The 19,098-nt window shown below is 48.9% G+C and overlaps 1 protein-coding gene across 2 annotated transcripts in view; it reads right to left on the reverse strand.

Moving 5' to 3' along the window:
- The window catches only part of MYO18B (myosin XVIIIB), a 256,479-nt gene that overhangs the window by 76,062 nt on the left and 161,319 nt on the right, over window positions 1–19,098 (reverse strand). For both annotated transcript variants that reach the window (XM_041729151.1, XM_041729150.1), the window contains exons 35-36: window positions 2,418–2,531; window positions 836–952 (exon numbers count right to left, since the gene is read on the reverse strand). In XM_041729151.1, coding sequence (XP_041585085.1) covers window positions 836–952; window positions 2,418–2,531 — 231 coding nt within the window. The remainder of the gene's footprint in view (window positions 1–835; window positions 953–2,417; window positions 2,532–19,098) is intronic.

The following is a 19,098-nucleotide window of genomic DNA, read 5'->3' on the forward strand; positions in this document are numbered from 1 at the left end:
CTATTCCACCCAACCTAATTAACTCCTGTTCCTCATCCTGATCTCCATCCAAGAGCCACCTCCTTAGGGAGGCCCTCCCTGACCTCCAGCCTCAGTCAAGATCCACAGAAACATGTTCATTTCCTTTCTGGACTCTAAGCTCACTTTGCAAGCACCTCCTGTGTTCTGGGTGATTATGTGAGAAGGCCTGTCCAGCCCATGAAATTACAGGCAAACAGAGGGATGGATGTGCTTCTCTCAATATGGCATCCTTGGCATTTCACACAGTACCTCACACATGGTGGGGGCACAGTAAATATTAAGTAAATGAATGGATATATAAACAGATGTATGGAGAGGTAGATGGATCGAGGGATTGGTGGATGAATGGTCGGATGGATGGATGGATGGATGGATGGATGGATGGGATGGATGGATAGGTGAGTGGCTGAAATGGGTAGGTGGGTGGATGGGTAGAGGGATAGGTGGAAGGATGGGTGGACAAAAATGGGGATAGGTGAGTGGGGTAGACAGATGAGCAGATGAATGGTGGATGGATGAATATTTTGATGGGTAAGTAGAAGGGTATAGGGGTCGGTGGGTGGATGTGTGGACAGATGTAAAAATAAATCAAATTTTTCTCAGTGGAGATGTCTTCCAGGCATGCACACTCATCTGAAGGTGACGCCCTCCTCCATTAGGACCACATGAAATGTCACATTTCCTATTTATCATTGTGGCATTTAATTCCTCCAAGGTCCTAAGACCAGAGAGGGGCCCAATCAGATCCCCTTCTCAACATCCCCCACCTGCCTGGCCCAAGGCCACCAAGCCGTCTTCTACTTCCCACTGTTACCTGAGCAATGAGGTCCTTGTGTTTCTGCATGAGGTCATTCAGGTCATCCTGGTCCTCATCGATGCGCTTCAGCAGGTCTGCTCTTTCAAACTGCAGCCGGTACAGCTGCTCATCCACCTGGCGGGAGGCAGGACAATGTGGGGGTAAGCCAGAAGGGTGGATAGGAGCAGGACAGCAAGGGCCTCATGAAGAGCAAAGGGAGGGGGGTTCCCCTGTGAGTGTGTTGGATAAGTGACCACATACCTGAAAGGATGGTCATGATGTGTGTGTGTGTGTGTGTGTGTGTGTGTCGGGGCACCCATGTGGTTATGTGAATGCAGCATGTGTGTATGTGAATGGATATATGTCTGTATAAGCCCCCGTGGCCTTACATTTTATGTTCATTTTATTTTTTTTAAGATTTTATTTATTCATGAGAGACACAGAGAGAGAGATAGAGACATAGGCAGAGGGAAAAGCAGGCTCCCTGCGGGGAACCCGATGCAGGACTCAATCCTGGGGTCCCGGGACCACCACCTGAACCAATGCAGATGCTCAACCACTGAGCCACCCAAATGCCTCTTTATGTTCATTTTAAATGTACCCAGGACACACACATGAGTACAAATCCCTGGAATCTCCCTAAGAACTGGGACTTTGCTCTGCTCGGGAATATACCCCCAGTACTAGGCCTGCATACAGCAGGTGCTCGGTAAACAGGTATTGGGTGGGTAGATAAAACTGGATGCATGTTTTACCTATGAGGGCATTTGTGTGTCTGGTGATTTTGTGGGTGAGTGTGCACATTCGTGTGTGTGTGTGTAAATGTTTGTGGGCAAGTTCTCCTTAATCTGGTGCCCATAAAATCTGGAATAAAAGGTCCAAGAGGGATCTTGAGACAAACTTTTGTCTATAAATCTGTGGCTATACCTAAACTTTAGGATTTTGCATGCCGACTAAAAATTGAAGTCAACCTTGTATACAGACAGATGACTTAGAAACACACACCCAATATTCACCAGTTGTATTAGATTCATGCCATATGTTCATTTCCCCCCATTCGGTGGCAAGCACATAGTAGGTTCATAATAGATGGTTGGGTTCCTTATAGGAGTGAGCCTAAGTGGGCCCACAAGATACACCTTTGTCTCCACTCATAAGATTGGACATACACTAACCCAGTTATAATGACCAAGTCCCCATGGTGGTGAGCACACAGTAGGACCACAGCAGGTGCCTGGGGACCCCTTACAGTTGTGAGCATACTGTGGACACACTGTAGACATTTTCGTTCCCACTTAGGGTACTGAGCAAACATTAGGCTCATACTGAATGCATCTCTACAGTGCTGAGCACACATTAGGTCTACAACAGGTTCCCTTGTCTACCTTTGCAGAGATGAGCACACAGCTGACCCTTATAGATGCCCTTATACCTTTATAATGCTCAGCTCACAGTAGGATGTTTTTACTCTCAGAGGGTTGACCCAGTAAGAACCCAATGAGTGCCTCTTGTCCCTCTTATAGTGCTGAGCACTTGGTGCGCCCATGCTAGCCCCCAGAGCTGGCTTGGGTCCCCACAGCTTCCAAAACAAGACAGGTACCAGGCTCTTATTCCGGGTCATGTTCTCCAGCTCGCTATGCATGCTCTCCAGGTCTGCTGTCAGTGCCTTCTGGGTCTTCAGAGCATCCTCACACTTGGCTTCACTCTGCTCCAGCTGCACCAGGAAGGAGGATGGGAAGAGGAGAAAAGAGGAGGGGAGGGGAGGGGAGGGAAGAGAAGGGAAGGGAAGGGAAGGGAAGGGAAGGGAAGGGGAGGGGAGGGGAGGGGAGGGGAGGGGAGGGGAGGGGAGGGGGAGAGAAGGGAGGGACGGGGAGAAGAGAAGAGAAGAGAAGAGAAGAGAAGAGAAGAGAAGAGAAGAGAGAGAGAGAGAGAGAGGGGAGGGGAGGGGAGGGGAGGGGAGGGGAGGGGAGGGGAGGGGAGGGGGAGGGGAGGGGAGGGGGGGGGAGGGGGAGGGAAGGGAAGGGAAGGGAAGGGAAGAAGAGAAGAGAAGAGCCTCGTGATGCCGCCTCCTTGATGTGCTTCCCCTCCGGCCCAGCCTTCTCTGGTGGCAGAATAATTTACAGATGATCCTCATGCCTTCAAAACCATCCATGAGCCCACAAGAAGGGGAAGGGAATGCGTTTGCATCTGAGGTGGCCAGGGTCTGAGCTACTCAAAATTGAACAGACACTGTCCCATGAAATACGGCTAGTCCGTGTCAGTGCCAGGAGCTCGTCCCCAGCTATGTTCAGCAGATATTTGCTGACACCCACTCAGAGCATGCAGGGAACCATCAACCTGGCCCCTGCCCCATGATGCTGGGGGGTGAGGTGGGGGTGGAGGAGGGTATACAGGCAGGGACAGCCTCCCTGAGGAGCACAAGAAGGAAGGCATGGAGATACTGGGAATACAGGATGAGGTCAGGGAAGGCTTCCTGGAGGAGGTGCTCAAAAGTCAGCGGGAACTTGCCAAGTAAACATTTCTTTATTTGTTATTTATTTTTTTAAAAAAAGATTATATTTATTTATTTGAGAAATAGCAGAGGACAGCATGAGCTGGGGGAGGGGCAGGGGGAGAGAGAAGGACACTCAAACTCCCTGCTGAGTGGGATTGATCTCAGGACCCTGAGATCATGATCTGAGCCAAAGCCAGATGCTTAATGGACTGAGCCACCCGGACACTCCCAAGGAGACATTTCTTAAAATGAGGTTTCAGACTTGTAAACTCCCTTGATGTAAAGCATGTGAGCATTCTCCTGGGTTCTTAAAGACTAAGAGCCACTGACCTGAACAAAGTTTCTCTTTGTCTCTCTTCTTTCTTATTCATTCACCCACCTGCACACATCTTAGCAACGGGGGGCTATCAAGTAGGTACAAGGACCTACATGGACCCAGAAAACAGACATTCCCTGCTGGAGAAAACTGGGGCACAAACCCTAAGCCCATTCTGCAATTGGCAGTTTCCCCTTGATTTCCAAATCTTAGAATCTCTGAGCAGAAAACAGTCTCAGAAATCGCCTAAGGAAAATGCTCGGAGCTCAGAGAGGGACAGTGGAAGTCACACAGCTGCAAGGAGTGAAGACAGCCGCTTGTATTGTCCATACTAGCAGACTTTTTCACTGCCAGGCCACTGTCCCTCCAAAATAGTTAATAATATTAAAATTGGTGCTCAAATACAGAAAAAAAATTTCTGCACACAATTTCTGGTCCCTGAGGCCACCAAGTTAATGAGGGGGCCCCATTGATCTATAAAAGGACAACAATTGAGCCAAGGTGGATGCCGCCCCAGGTAACTGGCCAAGGTGGGGACACTCTGTGGGCAGAGCCCACCTTGGGATCATTTTCATCTCCTTCCAAACTGGGCAGAGAATGTCATCCTCAGAGTATCAACAGCTCAGCCCAGATGTTAGAATAATAATAATAATAATAATAACAACAACAACAACAACAGAGAGTGGGGAGAATGGAGGTCACCACCGACTCCAGGATCTCCGGTCAAGTGCCGTGAGGAATGTTCTGCTGCCATTTTGTCCTGTAATCCGTCGTCTTCCATCTGTGAGGTGCATACCACTGAAATCCCATTATAGAGATGGGGAAATTGAGGCCCTAACCTCCTCCCACAGCTTTCTCACACTGGTGCCTGGAGTTCCAGCCCCACCTCCCTTGCCGGCAGCCACAGCCACAACCCCCTGCCACCCACCCCTGCCGATTTTCCAAGACCCAAGAACAATGTACTCCTGCTGGGGGTTTGGCACAGGGTGGCCCATTTCCCTCTCTGTGGGGGCTGAGATACACAGAGAGTGACATGGAGCAAGGAGAAGTATCGGCATCGGTAGAGCATCCCGAAAAGGGCAAATGAGACATCAGGCACAGTCTTGTCTTTCCGCAGGCGACCGCAAGGCAGGGAGGTGGCAAAGAGGGCTCTCTGTGGGCAGGCTGGCAGGGCAAAGCCAGCTCTCAGTTCCCACTGAAGCCAGAGGCCTCACTAAGGAGGAGCGTTGAAGCTAAGACCTAAAAGATGCAAGAAGACAGCCGTGCACAGATTGAGGGGGAAGAAAGAGTCCCCTGACTGGAGGCAGTAGCTGGTGCAAAGGTCCTGAGACAGGACAAGAACACGAGTGAAAGTCATGCTGAGGGACAGAAAGGCAGCCACTGTGACTGCACAGCTAGCTCTACAGGGAAGGGGAGGGGAGAGGATGCTGAAGAAGTGGGTGGGTTGGGGAGCACGTTAGTGGGGCTAGTGAGCCAAATGCAAAGTGCTGGTTCATTTTCAATCTGCAGGGAAACCACTAAGGAGGAAGAGGAGGAGGAGGAGGCAGGTAGCATGATCTACCCCCTGGCTGCTATGGGGAGGATAGGCTCTGGTGGACAGGGCTGGAAACAGGGCAGCCAGTGAGGACACACCATGGTGTGTGCAAAGAAGAGAAGGTCTGGGCAGGCAGGAGCAGGTGGGCCGTCAGGGGAGGTGACGTCAGCGCTCTCTGACAGTGGAAAGGAGGCATCACACAGGGCCCCGCTGGCAGGCCAAGCTGCTCGGCCTGGGGCCAAGAGACAAGCGAGAGCCACTCTTGGTGACTGAACAGCACAGCGCCAAATACGAGGACAGCACTTCCCATCTGCTGAGCTCCTCCTCGGGCTGAGGGTTTTGGCAGCATGACGCCCTGGTCCTCAGAGCCTCCCCGGAGAGAGGAGGCTCTGTTTGTGTCTCCACTTTACAGGCGAAATGATGCATGATTAAGAAATGCTCTTCTTTTCCCCAAGCTGAGCAAGCAGAGAGGGGGACAATTTGTCCCCAGGCAGAGACGGACATGGCTATCGATGTGATTCTTACCTCCTTCTGGGTTAGGGATAGGATTATCTTGGCTCTGATGATTTGGGCATTAACGGTTGCACCTGCTACTGTTGTTTGGGGGCTATTTCCAGGGCACTGTGCTTTCTCCGTCTTGCTTCATAAAAGCCCCACAAGACCTCTTGGGAGCAGGGCACCACCGTTAGGACCAGTTGATATATGAGGACACCGGAGCTGGCAGAGGGGAAAGGACTTGCCCACGGTCACACAGCCAGTCAGTGGAGAAGCCTGGATGGTCCAACTCCAGAGTCCAACCTCTTAACTGCTGGTCTCCACTGTCCCTCATGGAAAACCACCCTCTGGAAGGTCTGGACCACATGGGGAGGATGGGTTGAAATAAAAAAGAAAGCCCTGTTGCAGAATGAATGGTTAGCTCAGCAGCAGTGCCATGAGGTGCTGGAGGCCAGGTCTGGGGGCTCTAGAATATGGGCAATCAGAGACAATGGACAGAACTCGGAAGTTGAATCAATGTGGTGGCACCAAGGAAACACACATCATCCCCGGAGCCTCTTGGAGATAAACAAGTTCATCCCCAAGGGACGAGAGAAGAAACCAAAGCTTACTCGCACTTGCTAAGTGCCAAGTCCCACCAGTGTGGGGGCCAGAGCTTGGGCACAGAACCAGAGCTGGGGGATCGGCCTCTCTCAGCTGGTCACTTAACCTCGTGTCTCAGTATCCTCACCTGTAAAATGGGGACAGTCACACCATAGGGTCTATGTGATCCCTCGTAGTGAGTGAGTGAAATCAGGGCAGCACCTGCTACTGAGAAAACCCTAGAAAAGTAATGGTGGTTGTTACTGCTATTTGTCCCTTTCCTTCCCTGATCAGCCTAAGAAATAGGGGATCTCAACCTCACTTTAGGGGTCAGGAGAATGAAAGAAATGGCAGCTGAATGAGCCGTCAAGTTCCCCTCACTGGGATGAGGCAGGGCCTGGGCTCCCACCGTCTCAGGAACAGTATCAGGCTTCCTGGCAGACTGGGTGGGAGGAGAGAGGGTACCAACCCTGGAGGCGCCCAAGCCAGTAGTATCAGGATGAGCAAGACCAGAAACAGCCTCCCTCACCCAGCCCGAGTTCTCCGCTGGGCAGGCTCCAGGCTGCTGCTGACAAGCCATCTAAATGCTGAGCTTTAAAAATTTCAATTTATTATACTTTAGGGAGCGGGAAGAAATACAGGGCCATCTCAGGCTGATTTTCCATTATGGATGACCCGCTGTAAGAATAACTCACCGCATGTTATTTCCATATGGGGGCTGTTTGAGTGACATTTTTATGAAGTCGGGTGGCAAGTCATGCTGGGGCTGAGATCAGACCCTTCAGGGCAGTGAAACTGCCCACCGCCTCTTTGCAAACGCCTTCCCTTCCCGGGAGGTGCTCCAGGAGGGGCAGTCAAGAGAGCAGAAAGGAACTGGGCCACTGGGCAGGACTCCCTTTGGGAAGGGTTATTGGAGTCCACCCTCCGGTCCTCGCTGCCAGTGTGGCAAAGAGGATCCCAGGGGGAGCAGATCTCACATCTTTTGGCTCGAAGTTCACCATCCACCTGCACGGATGAGCCCTTGAGGGTTCCCTGTCAGACCTCCAAGATACAAGTCGGGGAGTGTTAGGAGAATGAAGTCCCTGGTGATTTCCATCCATTTCCAGACCTGGCATAGTGCTGAAGATAGAGAGGTCAAGTGACTTCCTGAAGGTCTCACAAGTACAAGGGTGGCAGGCCTGGGATATGACTCCAACTCTAAGCCATTACACTGCATTCCCTCTATAACAGTAGCACTCACGACAGATGCTTAATGGGGAAATTTTGTGATGTGTCTGCACAACATCCGCTCTCCCTTCTTTGGATAGGAGCACCCCATCTTCTCTGCAAAAAAAAAGTGCATCTTCCAAATGTCCATGTGCTTCTGATGGAGCTGACCCCCTCCCCAGAGCTATCAAGTTCTAAGAAGGGCATGCGACTCAGCCTAGCCAATCAGAGCATCACTTTCTGTTGGCCAGAGGGCTTAGTTGTGGGATAATAGCACGGCTGACACCAGGATTTTTGCTGGGACTGTGGAAGCGAAGTTCTTTTTTTGTGATGCAGAATGTAAGCTTGGAGTGTTTGGTGGCCCTCTTCCTAGCAAGAAAGAAAAGACTGCCTAGAATAGAAGGTGACATTGAAGGTGCAAAGGCAAGAAACACATTCTTGATGATGTGGTTGGAGCACCTAGATCCAGGCAAGCCTGAAGGCAGCTTTCGCCTCAGAACTTTTCAGATATTTTGGCCAATGACTTCACTTGTCCTGCTTGAGCCAATTCGAGCTGTGTGGCTGGGCACCAGATACAGATGAGTGAACAGGTTAGAGGAGATAGTACGTGCACAGTGTCAGCCACAGAGTAAACCCATGAAACCACTGGTGATAGTGTTCATTGATCCTATCCTGCCAAAAATATTGGATCAAAGTAGCTCTGTCCAAAACCCTGTGATAGAATAGCGATCATTCATTCTTTATCTACGCTGTGTATGGATCCCTCCCTATAAGGGGATAAGTATTGCCCCTTCCAGATCACTCAGTGGGGAAATGAGGAGGGAATGCGAGTTCTCCCACATTGACTATATGAGGCACCATTGGGGCCACTTGGTGTTCATTATCACTATGGCCCACAGCAGCCCTGCACAGCGGGAATCGGCTCACACCCTGTTACAAAGGAGGAAAGTGTACCCCCAGCAGGGGAAGGGACTTGCTCAGGGTCAGATTCAAGTCAATGGGACTCCGAGCCTAAGCTCTCCCTGGGCCACCACACAGCCTACTCTGCACACAAGTCTTTCCCTCCTGTTGAGTTCATCCTCTGCGTTCTCTCTGCAACATCCTCCCCCCCTTTCATTCCCCAGGAGGGCAATTGAGATTCCCATCACATATACATCAACTACAACCCGATGAATAGCATTACTTTCCTATGCAAAGCCATCTGCCTGCTTTAAATACCTGGCGAAAATGTTTGCTTTGGACTTATTAAGCTACTAGATGAGTGGGCTAGGCATATGGAATGAGGTAGGGAGAGGGGGAAATGCTGATATTTTAGTGGAGCGGTTAGAACCTGGATTTCTGGGTCTGGCTGAACAACCCGGAGGATTTAAGAATCCTGTATCGCAAATGCCACGGGGAAGCGTTCTAAGAAACGGTGTCATTGGCGGGCTAATCTCAACACATTCCAGGCCTTGACATCCTATCAGAGCACTCAGAAGAATTAACCTTCAGTAGGAAGGCTTTCCCTGAAGGGAATTACCAGCATCTCAAACTACAGACGGCCTTGATATCGAACAAATTTATTAAATGCAAACATATTAAAAATGTCAGGCCAGGTCCACCAATGGTCTATCTGGCTCAGAAATCTGATGACAGTGGCCCCAAGGGGAAATTTCCTAAGACCATCTGGCAGTTACTCTCTGTGTCCTTGATCAAACCATTTGAGCATATATTAGACAGTCCATCATTTTCCTTACATTGTGCTAGAGGATCATTATTTATTGATGCATTGAAATGCTTTCTGAGTATTTACCATTTCCATCTTCTTCAGAGTAAAAATAATCATTATTAGTAGTGGCATTTTCATAACTACTCTCTGAATGCTTACCACGAATCTGTTATTTGCAAAATGTAACAACTCTATGCAGTAGGTACTTTCATCACCATTTTATAGATGAAGAAATTGAGGCTCAGAGAGGTTAGTTAACTTGTCAAGATCACATAGCTTCTAAGGGGTGAATGGGGCTAGGACCTGAACTGAATTTTAAGCCCACAGCTTTCTCTTGTAAGAGCCCTGTGGCTTGTACCTCCCAGCTGCTGGGTATAAAAAAAAACAAAAAACAAAAACAAAAAACCTTCTTTTACTTGTTTTAAGTCTATTTCTTTGAGGGTTTAAGGGTCCTTCTTCAGTGACAGAGGACAACTACATTTCGTAATGCACCTAATTGTCGAATTGCTAGACTGTACACCTGAAACTATTATATGGATGTATAAACTAACATAATATACTAATATTATATGTCCACTATACTTCAATAAAAATAATATATTTTTTAAAAGAGTCCTTCCTAATTTTGTGTCATAGGCTCTCAGGACTTACTACATGATTGAATAGGCTTCAAGACTTTCCTTCCTGACTTCACCTCTGGCGGCAGTGGATTTGGAATATACTGGTGTTCTCCAAAGAGAGAAAGAAAAAGAAAAAGAAGAAGAAGAAGAAAAAGAAACCTTGGACAGGCAGGATAAAATACACATAAAACACCCTCTCTGCTTCTGTCCTATCACACCCCCATTTATATCATATTTCCAACACCCCACTGCTCCAGCACCCCATTGATCCCCTAAATAGTGCAGTATCTGAGTGCTTCCCTGTCTGTCTTCTCACTAGACAGTGGGTGCCTAGAGGCCACCTGAGTCTTGCTGCCCTCTGGGTCCCCACATGGTAGGGGCCCCCCCACACACTCACGGAAGGAGCCAGGGGAAGGAGGTCAGTTCAGTGCATTCCTAACCTGTCCTGGGCAGCAGGGTCACCTGAGTCTGCAGCCCATACTGCCTGAGCTAGCCCCGAACACCCCCTTGGGAAGCCATCCCAAGCTCCTCCTGAGCACGGGTTTCTGACCCAGACACTGGCCAATGTCCACACAGTCAGTTCCCCAGGGGGCAGGCCGTGTGGACAAGACCCTCTCCTGCAGGAGGAAATGACCTGGCTAGGGAGAGTGACCACAGGCTTCTTCAGAAAACCTGGATCTCAAGTCCAGCCTGAGCCCCCAGCAGGGAGGTAAGCTTCCTGCTGTCCTGTGCCACCATACTCACCAGAATATGTGGCTAACCAGAACACTCCCTGCCTGGCCAAGTGATTTTAAATTTGGATTCCAAGGTATCTGATGAAGACTGACCAGTTGGGTTGTTCATAAAATGGCACAGTCAGAATATTGCAATGTATACCCAAGACTATCTCCAAAGCAGGAGAAAGTATTTGCAAGGTACATAACTAGCAAAGCGCTTACATCCAGAATATCCTACAAATCACCTAAGAAAAATAGCCAACAGTTTGAAAATGAACATACAGCTTCAATGGGCAGAAGTAGCTAACCAAATGGTCCATCTACTTTTTTTTTAAGGATTTTATTTGTTCATGAGAGACACAGAGAGAGAGAGAGAGGCAGAGACATCAGCAAAGGGAGAAGCAGGATCCCCACAGGGAAGGAGCCTGATGCGGGACTCTATCCCAGGACCCTAGGATCATGACTCAAGCTAAAGGCAGATGCTCAACCACTAAGCCACCCAGATGCCCTGGCCCATCTACTTTCAAAAGGTGACTTGGTTCATTCCTAGTCAGGGAAATGCAAAACGGGACCACAAGACACCTCCCCCCTCAGGATGGCTAAGATGTGAATAACTAACAAAACCAGGTGCTGAGCAGGATGGGAGCCTGGAGTAAACCATGTTTACAAGATACTTGACAGAACCATTTGGCTACATCTACCACAGTTAAGGAAACAGGTGTACTGTGATCTAGAAGTACTACACTTCTAGGTCTACACCCAACAGAGATGCACACACTGCACCTCCTTCCCAGATAAAATAACATGGGAACAAATGTACCCAGTCGCTGTGTACCTAACCACCAAAATCTAGATGCAACCTATGTGTCTACCAACAGCAAAATGGCTAGCTCATGATATAATCTCAGAAATAGCAAGGAGAATGAACCAACTACTACATACAATAATATCAGTAAGTCTTGTCTGCATACATGGAGAGAAAAAAAAAAGCAAGACTCAGGCCAGAACACGTAGATGGTAAGAATTCATTCAAGGAGCAACATGAGCAGATAATTGAGAAAAGGTGCTCAAGCTAACATCTGGTTCATCACCTTCTCCCCTAAACCTGTGGGCACCTGCCTTGGTCTTCCACACAATTACTCCACGCTGGCAATGTTGGCCCTACAACAGGAAGCTCCCCTCACCCCATTTGCCCAAGACTTCCCTGGTTTGAGAATCAGAGATCCCTCATCCAGAGAACACCCTCAGACCTGCCCAGAATCCAAAGGCTCTGGAATTACAGAGATGGAGACTCAAATTCCAGTTCCTCCAAATGGAAGAGCAAACACAACTGGCCTGAACCCTCCCCAAACGCCAGCATCATAAAACACAGAGGAAAGACAGACTGAGGATGTTTGGCATCATGAAAACTGAACGCAAGCACTTTTGCATTCTGGGTTGGATCCTTCCTGAACATGGAGAAAAATCTCTACGAAGAACGTTAACGGGGTGATAGGCAAAATCTGTGTCGTGGGAAGATAAGATCGAGGGTTGGCAAACTTTTTCTTCAAGGATCAGAGAGTAAATATGTTTGGCTTTGCAGGCCAGGGGGAAAAACGGAAGGAGATACATATAGGTAGGTACTGTACTTACCTAACCACATTAAAATGTAGCCTCTTGGGGTGCCTGGGTGGCTCAGTCAATTAAGCATTTGCCTTGGGTTCAGGTTGTGGCTTTGGGGTCCCAGGGATGGAGCCCTGCCATCTGCCTTCCTGCTCAGTGGGAGGTCTGCTTCTCCCTCTGCCCCTCCTCCCTGGCTCATGCTCTCTCTTGAATAAATAAATAAAATCTTTAAGAAAGATAAGACGTAGCCATTTAAAAACATGAAAACCATGCTTAGCTCTCAGGCTGTGATAAAAAACAAAAACAGACCACCACAACAAGAAACAGGCAATTGGATTTGAGCCGGACTTGGCCCGTGGGCCATAGTTCATTGACCCCCGGATCAGAAAACAACATATTATCAATGTGAAGTTTCCCTCCTTTGATTAGAGCAAAAGGTCATCATGTTTGTGACTCTTTTCCCGATAATTTGGGAAACAGTAATCTGGAGAGAGAATGATAAAGCAAAAGTAGTAAAAATGTTACAAACTGATGAATCTAAGGGAAGGATAAACAGGGATCATCTCTGCTATTCTTGCCACTTTGGGATTCTTTAAAAATATGTTATTTAAAAAAAATACAGTTCCTCCCGAATTCTGTACTTTGGACAAGTGTCCTAATGCTGAGCTTCCTCCAGCATTAAAGGAGCATAATACAGGGACGCCTGGGTGGCTCAGTGGTTGAGCATCTGCCTTTGGCTCAGGTTGTGATCCCGGGCTCCTGGGATCGAGTCCCACATCAGGTCCCTGCAGGGAGCCTGCTTCTCCCTCTGCCTGTGTCTCTGCCTCTCTCTGTGTCTTTCATGGACAAATAAAAAAAAAATCTTAAAAAAAAAAGGGGGAGCATAATACTGGCTGCTTTCCAGGGAGAGTCAGGGCCCATTCCACAAGTCCTTACTCATCCGCAGAACACCTGCTGCCTGCAGATCCACCTCTACACTCTGGCCCCAAACAGAAACGGGCGTGCTCACATGGTGTTCACTGCATTCACATGGGTTCAGGGGCTCAGATTAAGTCACAGCATCTAAGTGCCTGGCCCCATGCCTGGTGGCCACTTGCCATCAACATAATCATTGTTAAGATGGCTATGATTACCCTGATGGCTGGCTGGCTGCTCTGGGGGCCCAGCCCTCCACAGTGCTCGAGGGTGACAGGTCCTTTTGGGGAGATGTATAGATATCACTCTCTGCCTATGATGAAACCAGCCTTCCCCCACTTCATTTATAACAGCATCGGAAGTGTCAATATTTGTGGGGTGAACAGGCCTGCGATAACCATGTTCTCACCCAATTACAACTTGGTTTTTATCTCCTCTGACAGGAGGTTATGTTAATATTGAATCAATACACTCCAACATCATCTTTAAAGAAGAAAAAAAAAAAAGTCTTTTCAAATAAAATACCCAAGCCACCTGTCCTGTGGTTCCTGGCCAAGGAGAAGCATTCCAAAGGTGCTCACTCATGCAAAAGACTCCCATCAGAGTCATCTTCCCAGGGCGTATTATTATTTTCAATGTCTCATGGAAGCATGGGTGACATGTGGTGACAAACGTCCTGACTAAAGGCACTATCAAGGGGGGCTATCAAGTCTTGGGCACACTGGTGGGGGGGCCTCAGGCTGTTGCCCAACCCGGTCTGGGAGTTCATCATGTGGAAGATACCCCAGGCCCAGTGGGCCCTCCTGAAGGAACACTGAAATTGAGCCCGGATCCCACCCCCTTTCCTCCCATGGAAAGGCCCTACAGGGGTATTTGGGAGCTTTCCAAAGGGGCTCGAAGGCCCAGAGGTGGCAGAGAGCCAAGAGGAGACACATTCATGGTCTCGGGGTAGTACATACTAAACTCCCAGGAGTTGAAGGCTGTGGGTTCAACTCTCACCTTCATCTCTTCATACCTCCATGACTTTGGAACAGTCTCCTGGTATTTTTACTTAGGTCCCTGCCTTTAAGGTGGTGGAAGGTAAACGGGGAACACAGGCAAGCAAAGGTAGTAATTGCGAGAGACTGATGTACTCTTCTAGATGTTAACCCAGGAGACAGTGAAGGTAGAGAGATGGGCCCTCACCCAGCCTGTGGGAGTCAGAGACGGCTCTCAGAGATGATGCCCTAACCCCAGCTCAGGAGAGAACTAGATGTTCAGCAAGAGAAGAGGTTTCAGTGGGGAGAAGCAAGAAGACATAGCTTGGGCAAAGGTGGGAAGGTGGGACAGGTGTAAGGGATCCCAAGCTGTCCCTTAGCTGTCGGTCAGAAGTGTCAGGAGCACAGGAGCCAGACTGCACCCGTCAAGGTTGCGTCAAGGAACTCGCACCATACCGTATTCTGAGGGCAGTGGGAAGCCACTGAAGGCTCTTGAGCATAAAGAGCCAAAATTGCACATAAATTTTAAAATTCTCTCTCCAGGGGCGCCTGGGTGGCTCAGTCCATTGGGTGTCTAACTCTTAATGTTGATTCAGATCATGATCTCAGGGTTTGTGGGATCGAGCCCCGCAACAGGCACCACACTGGGTGTGGAGCCTGCTTGGGACTGTCTGTCTCTCTTTATTCCTCTGCCCACCCCCCAAATTCTCTCTCCAAAGATCAGCTGGGAGTAAGATGGTTTGGACAAGGCCAGAGGCCAGAGACGTGAGAGAACCCCAAATGAGAGCTACGAGTGGTGGGTGACATGGGGGGAGGACAGGAGGGACAGACGTAAGAGCTGTTTAGGGGTACAATGATTGAGACTTGGTGACAGCTTTGTGCTCAGCAGCCCCCCGCATGATTTCAGTAAACACGAGAGCTGGTGAGGGGAACGGGGGTCTCCACCTGAAAAACGCAAAACCATATTTCCTTTGGGGAAGAAACAAAGGTCAAGGGCATGAATCCAACTAAGAAAAAACAAAACAAAAAAAGCAACCACCGCCCCGGAGAGGACATCCTCTTCGATGTTCTCGTCGGAGCCAGGTGCCAGCATCTGCTCCTCACAGATGTTATTTATACATGGCGATTATCTCAATTATATATCTTGGTTGTTGGGATTGCTTCTGTCTCCAGATTAGTTTGTTTCCAGTGGAAACATTCCATGGGAATTAATTAGTAATTGGCTCCTAAAGAACAGGTGTCAACAGGACAACCCCACACACTGCCTCGCCTACCCGTTCTATGAGGTCTTGTAAAATTGTGCGCCCAGAAACCAGTCTTCATGCAGCCAGCACCTTGTCTGGGACGAGGAAGCCAGCAGGGAGCTCCTCATTTAAAAAATCATTGTCTTATTGGTTTTTTTGTTTTTGTTTTTTTGTCTTATAGTTTTTAATCTAGAGAATTCACTTGAATCCATGGTCTCGTGTTCTGACCAGACCCATAACAGGGAATATTGTGCCCCTTTTTTCGGTGAGAAAAAGGAGGCCGAAAGGTAGGGTGGTTTGCTCAAAATCACACAGATAATTAGGTAGCAGAGGCAGGATTGGGACCCAAGAAGGTTCTACACTCCCTTGAGGGGTCTTCCTGATTTTATTACAAGAGTCTTAACCTTCAGGTGTTACCTGAGATATAGCCAAAGCTCCCGATCGAGGGAAACTGGGTGGAATGAGCCAAATAGTGATCTTGGGGTTCTAGATGGTGGGGCAATGGGTGGAGAAGATGCCTGTCCTTAAGGCAGTTATTTAGAGATTCTGGAAGATACTCTGTCTAAGGAACCTCTCCCATGCTGCTGGTTGAGCCTGGCACACGGCACATCAGTGCTTTGGCCAGGACCTGGAGTCCTGCCATTTCTTCTTCTTTTTTTTTTTAATATTTTTATTTATTTATGATAGTCACAGAGAGAGAGAGAGAGAGAGAGAGGCAGAGACACAGGCAGAGGGAGAAGCAGGCTCCATGCACCGGGAGCCCGACATGGGATTCGATCCCGGGTCTCCAGGATCGCGCCCTGGGCCAAAGGCAGGCGCCAAACCGCTGTGCCACCCAGGGATCCCGAGTCCTGCCATTTCTTACAAGCACTTCTGATTACGTCCATCTCTGCTCTGTAACTCTCCATGGCTCCTCATCACCAAACAAATCATGAGCCAACTCCAGTCTCAACTCCCAACATTACCCTCTCCGCTCTCATCCCCCGCCACCTACACTTGATACTCCAGCAACACCACTGTCAAGAGGAATACATACCCTGTCTCCACGTGCCTCCATCCCTTTATGCTCTGCTGCTCCCTCCCCTAGCCAGCAATCCATTTCCATAAAGAGACAGCTGAAGCCGCCAGCCCCCCTCCCACAGCTAAGCTAAGGGCATCCTCTTTAGCTAACCCCCCACCTCCCACCCCCTGCCTGCCTACCATTCCTCCGGTAAGGAGCTTATCCCTCTGCTTGGCAAGTGGCTGCTCCTTGCTCTGCCTCTTGCAGACTGGGAGTCCCTCAAGGGAAGGGGCTGTATGGTCTCCTCCTTATCCGGCAGCCTGGCCTCCAATCTGTCCCAGAGTGGAGACCGAGTCAGTATCTGCTGAATGCGAGTAGTTCTTTAACAGGTATATTCAAACAATTTCCTCATCTGTGCCCTGAGAGAGGAAACCTTTCTCTGGATTGTCTGGCACCACAGTTAGCGAGCTGTAAGGGCTGCAGGGTGTGTGTTCACTGTTTCCGAAGAGCCTCCTCTGGCTTGACCTCATCAGCAACCCCTCCACACACTGGACCATCGAGTGAATGAAAACGTTCCACTTTGAGAAAAAGTCTTGGGGTGATCACGTTGCACGTCCAAGGTCACAAGATTAGCAAGTGCCAGATCCAGTCCTCTTGATTCAAGTGTATTTAATTTTAAAACAGCCAAATGAAGATCTGTCACACTAATACAAACTTGCTGTCAGTTTTCTCGCCTGCAAAATGGACACGTGGCCGCTGAACTTGAAAGGGATTTTTGAGAGATAAATGAGGCCCACGACTGGTCCTCAGACCAGCATCTGAATCCTCTAGTAAGGATGGTTTAAAATGGTAGATAGCAGGTGCCAACCCAGACTTAGTGAAGAAAAACAAAGAAAAGATTATCTGGGGGTGGAAACTGGAATCTGTGATTTTTAAATGTTGCTTAAGTAATCTGATGTACAGCAAGTTTGGGGATCCCAAGATACCAAGGAAAAACCTGGTACATAGTAGGTGCTTGACAAATGTTAACAGGACCCATATTATACCAACCAAGTTGCAAAGAAGACTGAGCAAACAATGATACATAAGTGGAAAACATCCCACACCTCAATATGAGTATTAAGGGAAATAAATAAGGTTCTGAAATAGGGACTTGCAAGGGGTCTCATGTAGCTTGGATGGTCAGCTAAATTCTCACCCCGGGAGAAGGAGAAGCAGGTGGGGACCCGAACATGTAGAACCCGGGAGGTCTGGATTTTATTTCAAGGGTCATGCAAAGCCATTGGGAGGTTTTGAGCAGAGAGAGTGACATAATCTGATTCACAGTTTAGAGGATTGCTCCTCTGTGCTGAGAATGGATGCAGGGGACAACGATGCCGTTAGGAGTCAATGGACCCTTCCAGTCTGGACAAAATGATATCTGGGTTAAGTGTTGATGGAGCTGGCTAGTAGGGACAAACTTGGGGCTGGTTTGAAGGTTATGGGACTTGTAGATGTTCTGGTGGCAGCAGTAATTGCAGTATTTAGCTAATCCTTAACTTAACTACAGGAGGTGGGTATTTCTGTTTGACTCATTTAACTAATAAAGAAACCATCTCTGAGAGGTCAAGTAACTTATCCAAGGGCACACAGCAATGCATGTCTGAAAGCTGTGGATGCCAACATTCTTTGCCATCACATCAGACTTAAGTTTCACGAGGAAGGGTACCTGTCTAACCATTGTACACCTAGATGGAGCGTATCACCTGACACACAGTAGGTGCTGCATAAATCAGGAAAGAAGGAAGGAAGGAAGGATGGAAGAAAAGAAGGAAGGAAGGAAGGAAGGGAGGGAGGGAGGGAGGGAGGGAGGGAGGAAAGGAGGAAGGAAGTTGCCCAGGGCCAGACCCAGCACTCCCGGCCCAGTCAACAACAAAGTTAGCTCCCTCTCTGTTCCCCCTCCCATCTGCTCGCCCTGCCTCTGTCCCTCTGAGCCTTCAGGTAAAGGACAAATACCTTCCCAGGGAGGGGAAACACAGTGATGCCCAATGTCATCACCACTCTATTTGATTAGCTCTGACACCAGCATCCGGGACACGTGTGCTGGGACTGGGAGCCAAAGCAACTGTAGCCTGACCCCTGGTCTACGAGATCCCATCCTTAAAACGATTTCCATGACAACAGCAACAGAAAGCCAAGGCTGTGAATTCCCTTTGATAGGAGCCGGATGCAGAGATGAGGAAGAAGGACTTTCAGAAGAATGAAGCTCTTTGATTCAGCTCGAGGCGCCTTCATTAAATACCACTATTTTTCAAGAACACACATTTTAACCCTGCAGAGGAAGGTTTCTCATGAATACTTAAAAAAGGAAGAAGAAGGAGGCACAAAACCATCCTGGTTCTTTTTCAAGAACAATCACCTGTAGGGAGGGGGACGCTGGGTGGCTGTGGCTTTAGGAGTATTTGTGGGGAGGCGAAGAGCTCACGGCCCCCTGACAAAGAGGCTGCGCGAACCCAAGAGGCCTGGCCAAGTGCTCCGCTATCTCTGCCCACATGAGGCAAGTCAAAAGGCCACCCATGTGGACAGCCAAACAGGCAGGCAAAAGAACCCCTAGATCCTACAATTAGAATCATGAGCTGGATATGAATCCCAGCCCTGCCACTCAGCTGCTGTGCTGCCTTGGGCATACCACTTTCCATCTCTCAACAGAATTTCCCCATCCATGAGGTGGGCACAATATCACTTCCCCTGCCCCAGGGGTAGGAGAGGGTTATGAGGACTGAGTGAGGTGACACATTGAAGCCCAGGTGATTCTGGTTTTCTGACCTGGCCATGGAGAGAATAGAGGGACCAACTGTCCTGGTTTGTCTGGGGCTTGCCCAGGACAGGGGAC

This window comes from Vulpes lagopus, chromosome 14 (assembly GCF_018345385.1).
Source record: "Vulpes lagopus strain Blue_001 chromosome 14, ASM1834538v1, whole genome shotgun sequence".
Classification (NCBI taxonomy): Eukaryota; Metazoa; Chordata; class Mammalia; order Carnivora; family Canidae; genus Vulpes; species Vulpes lagopus.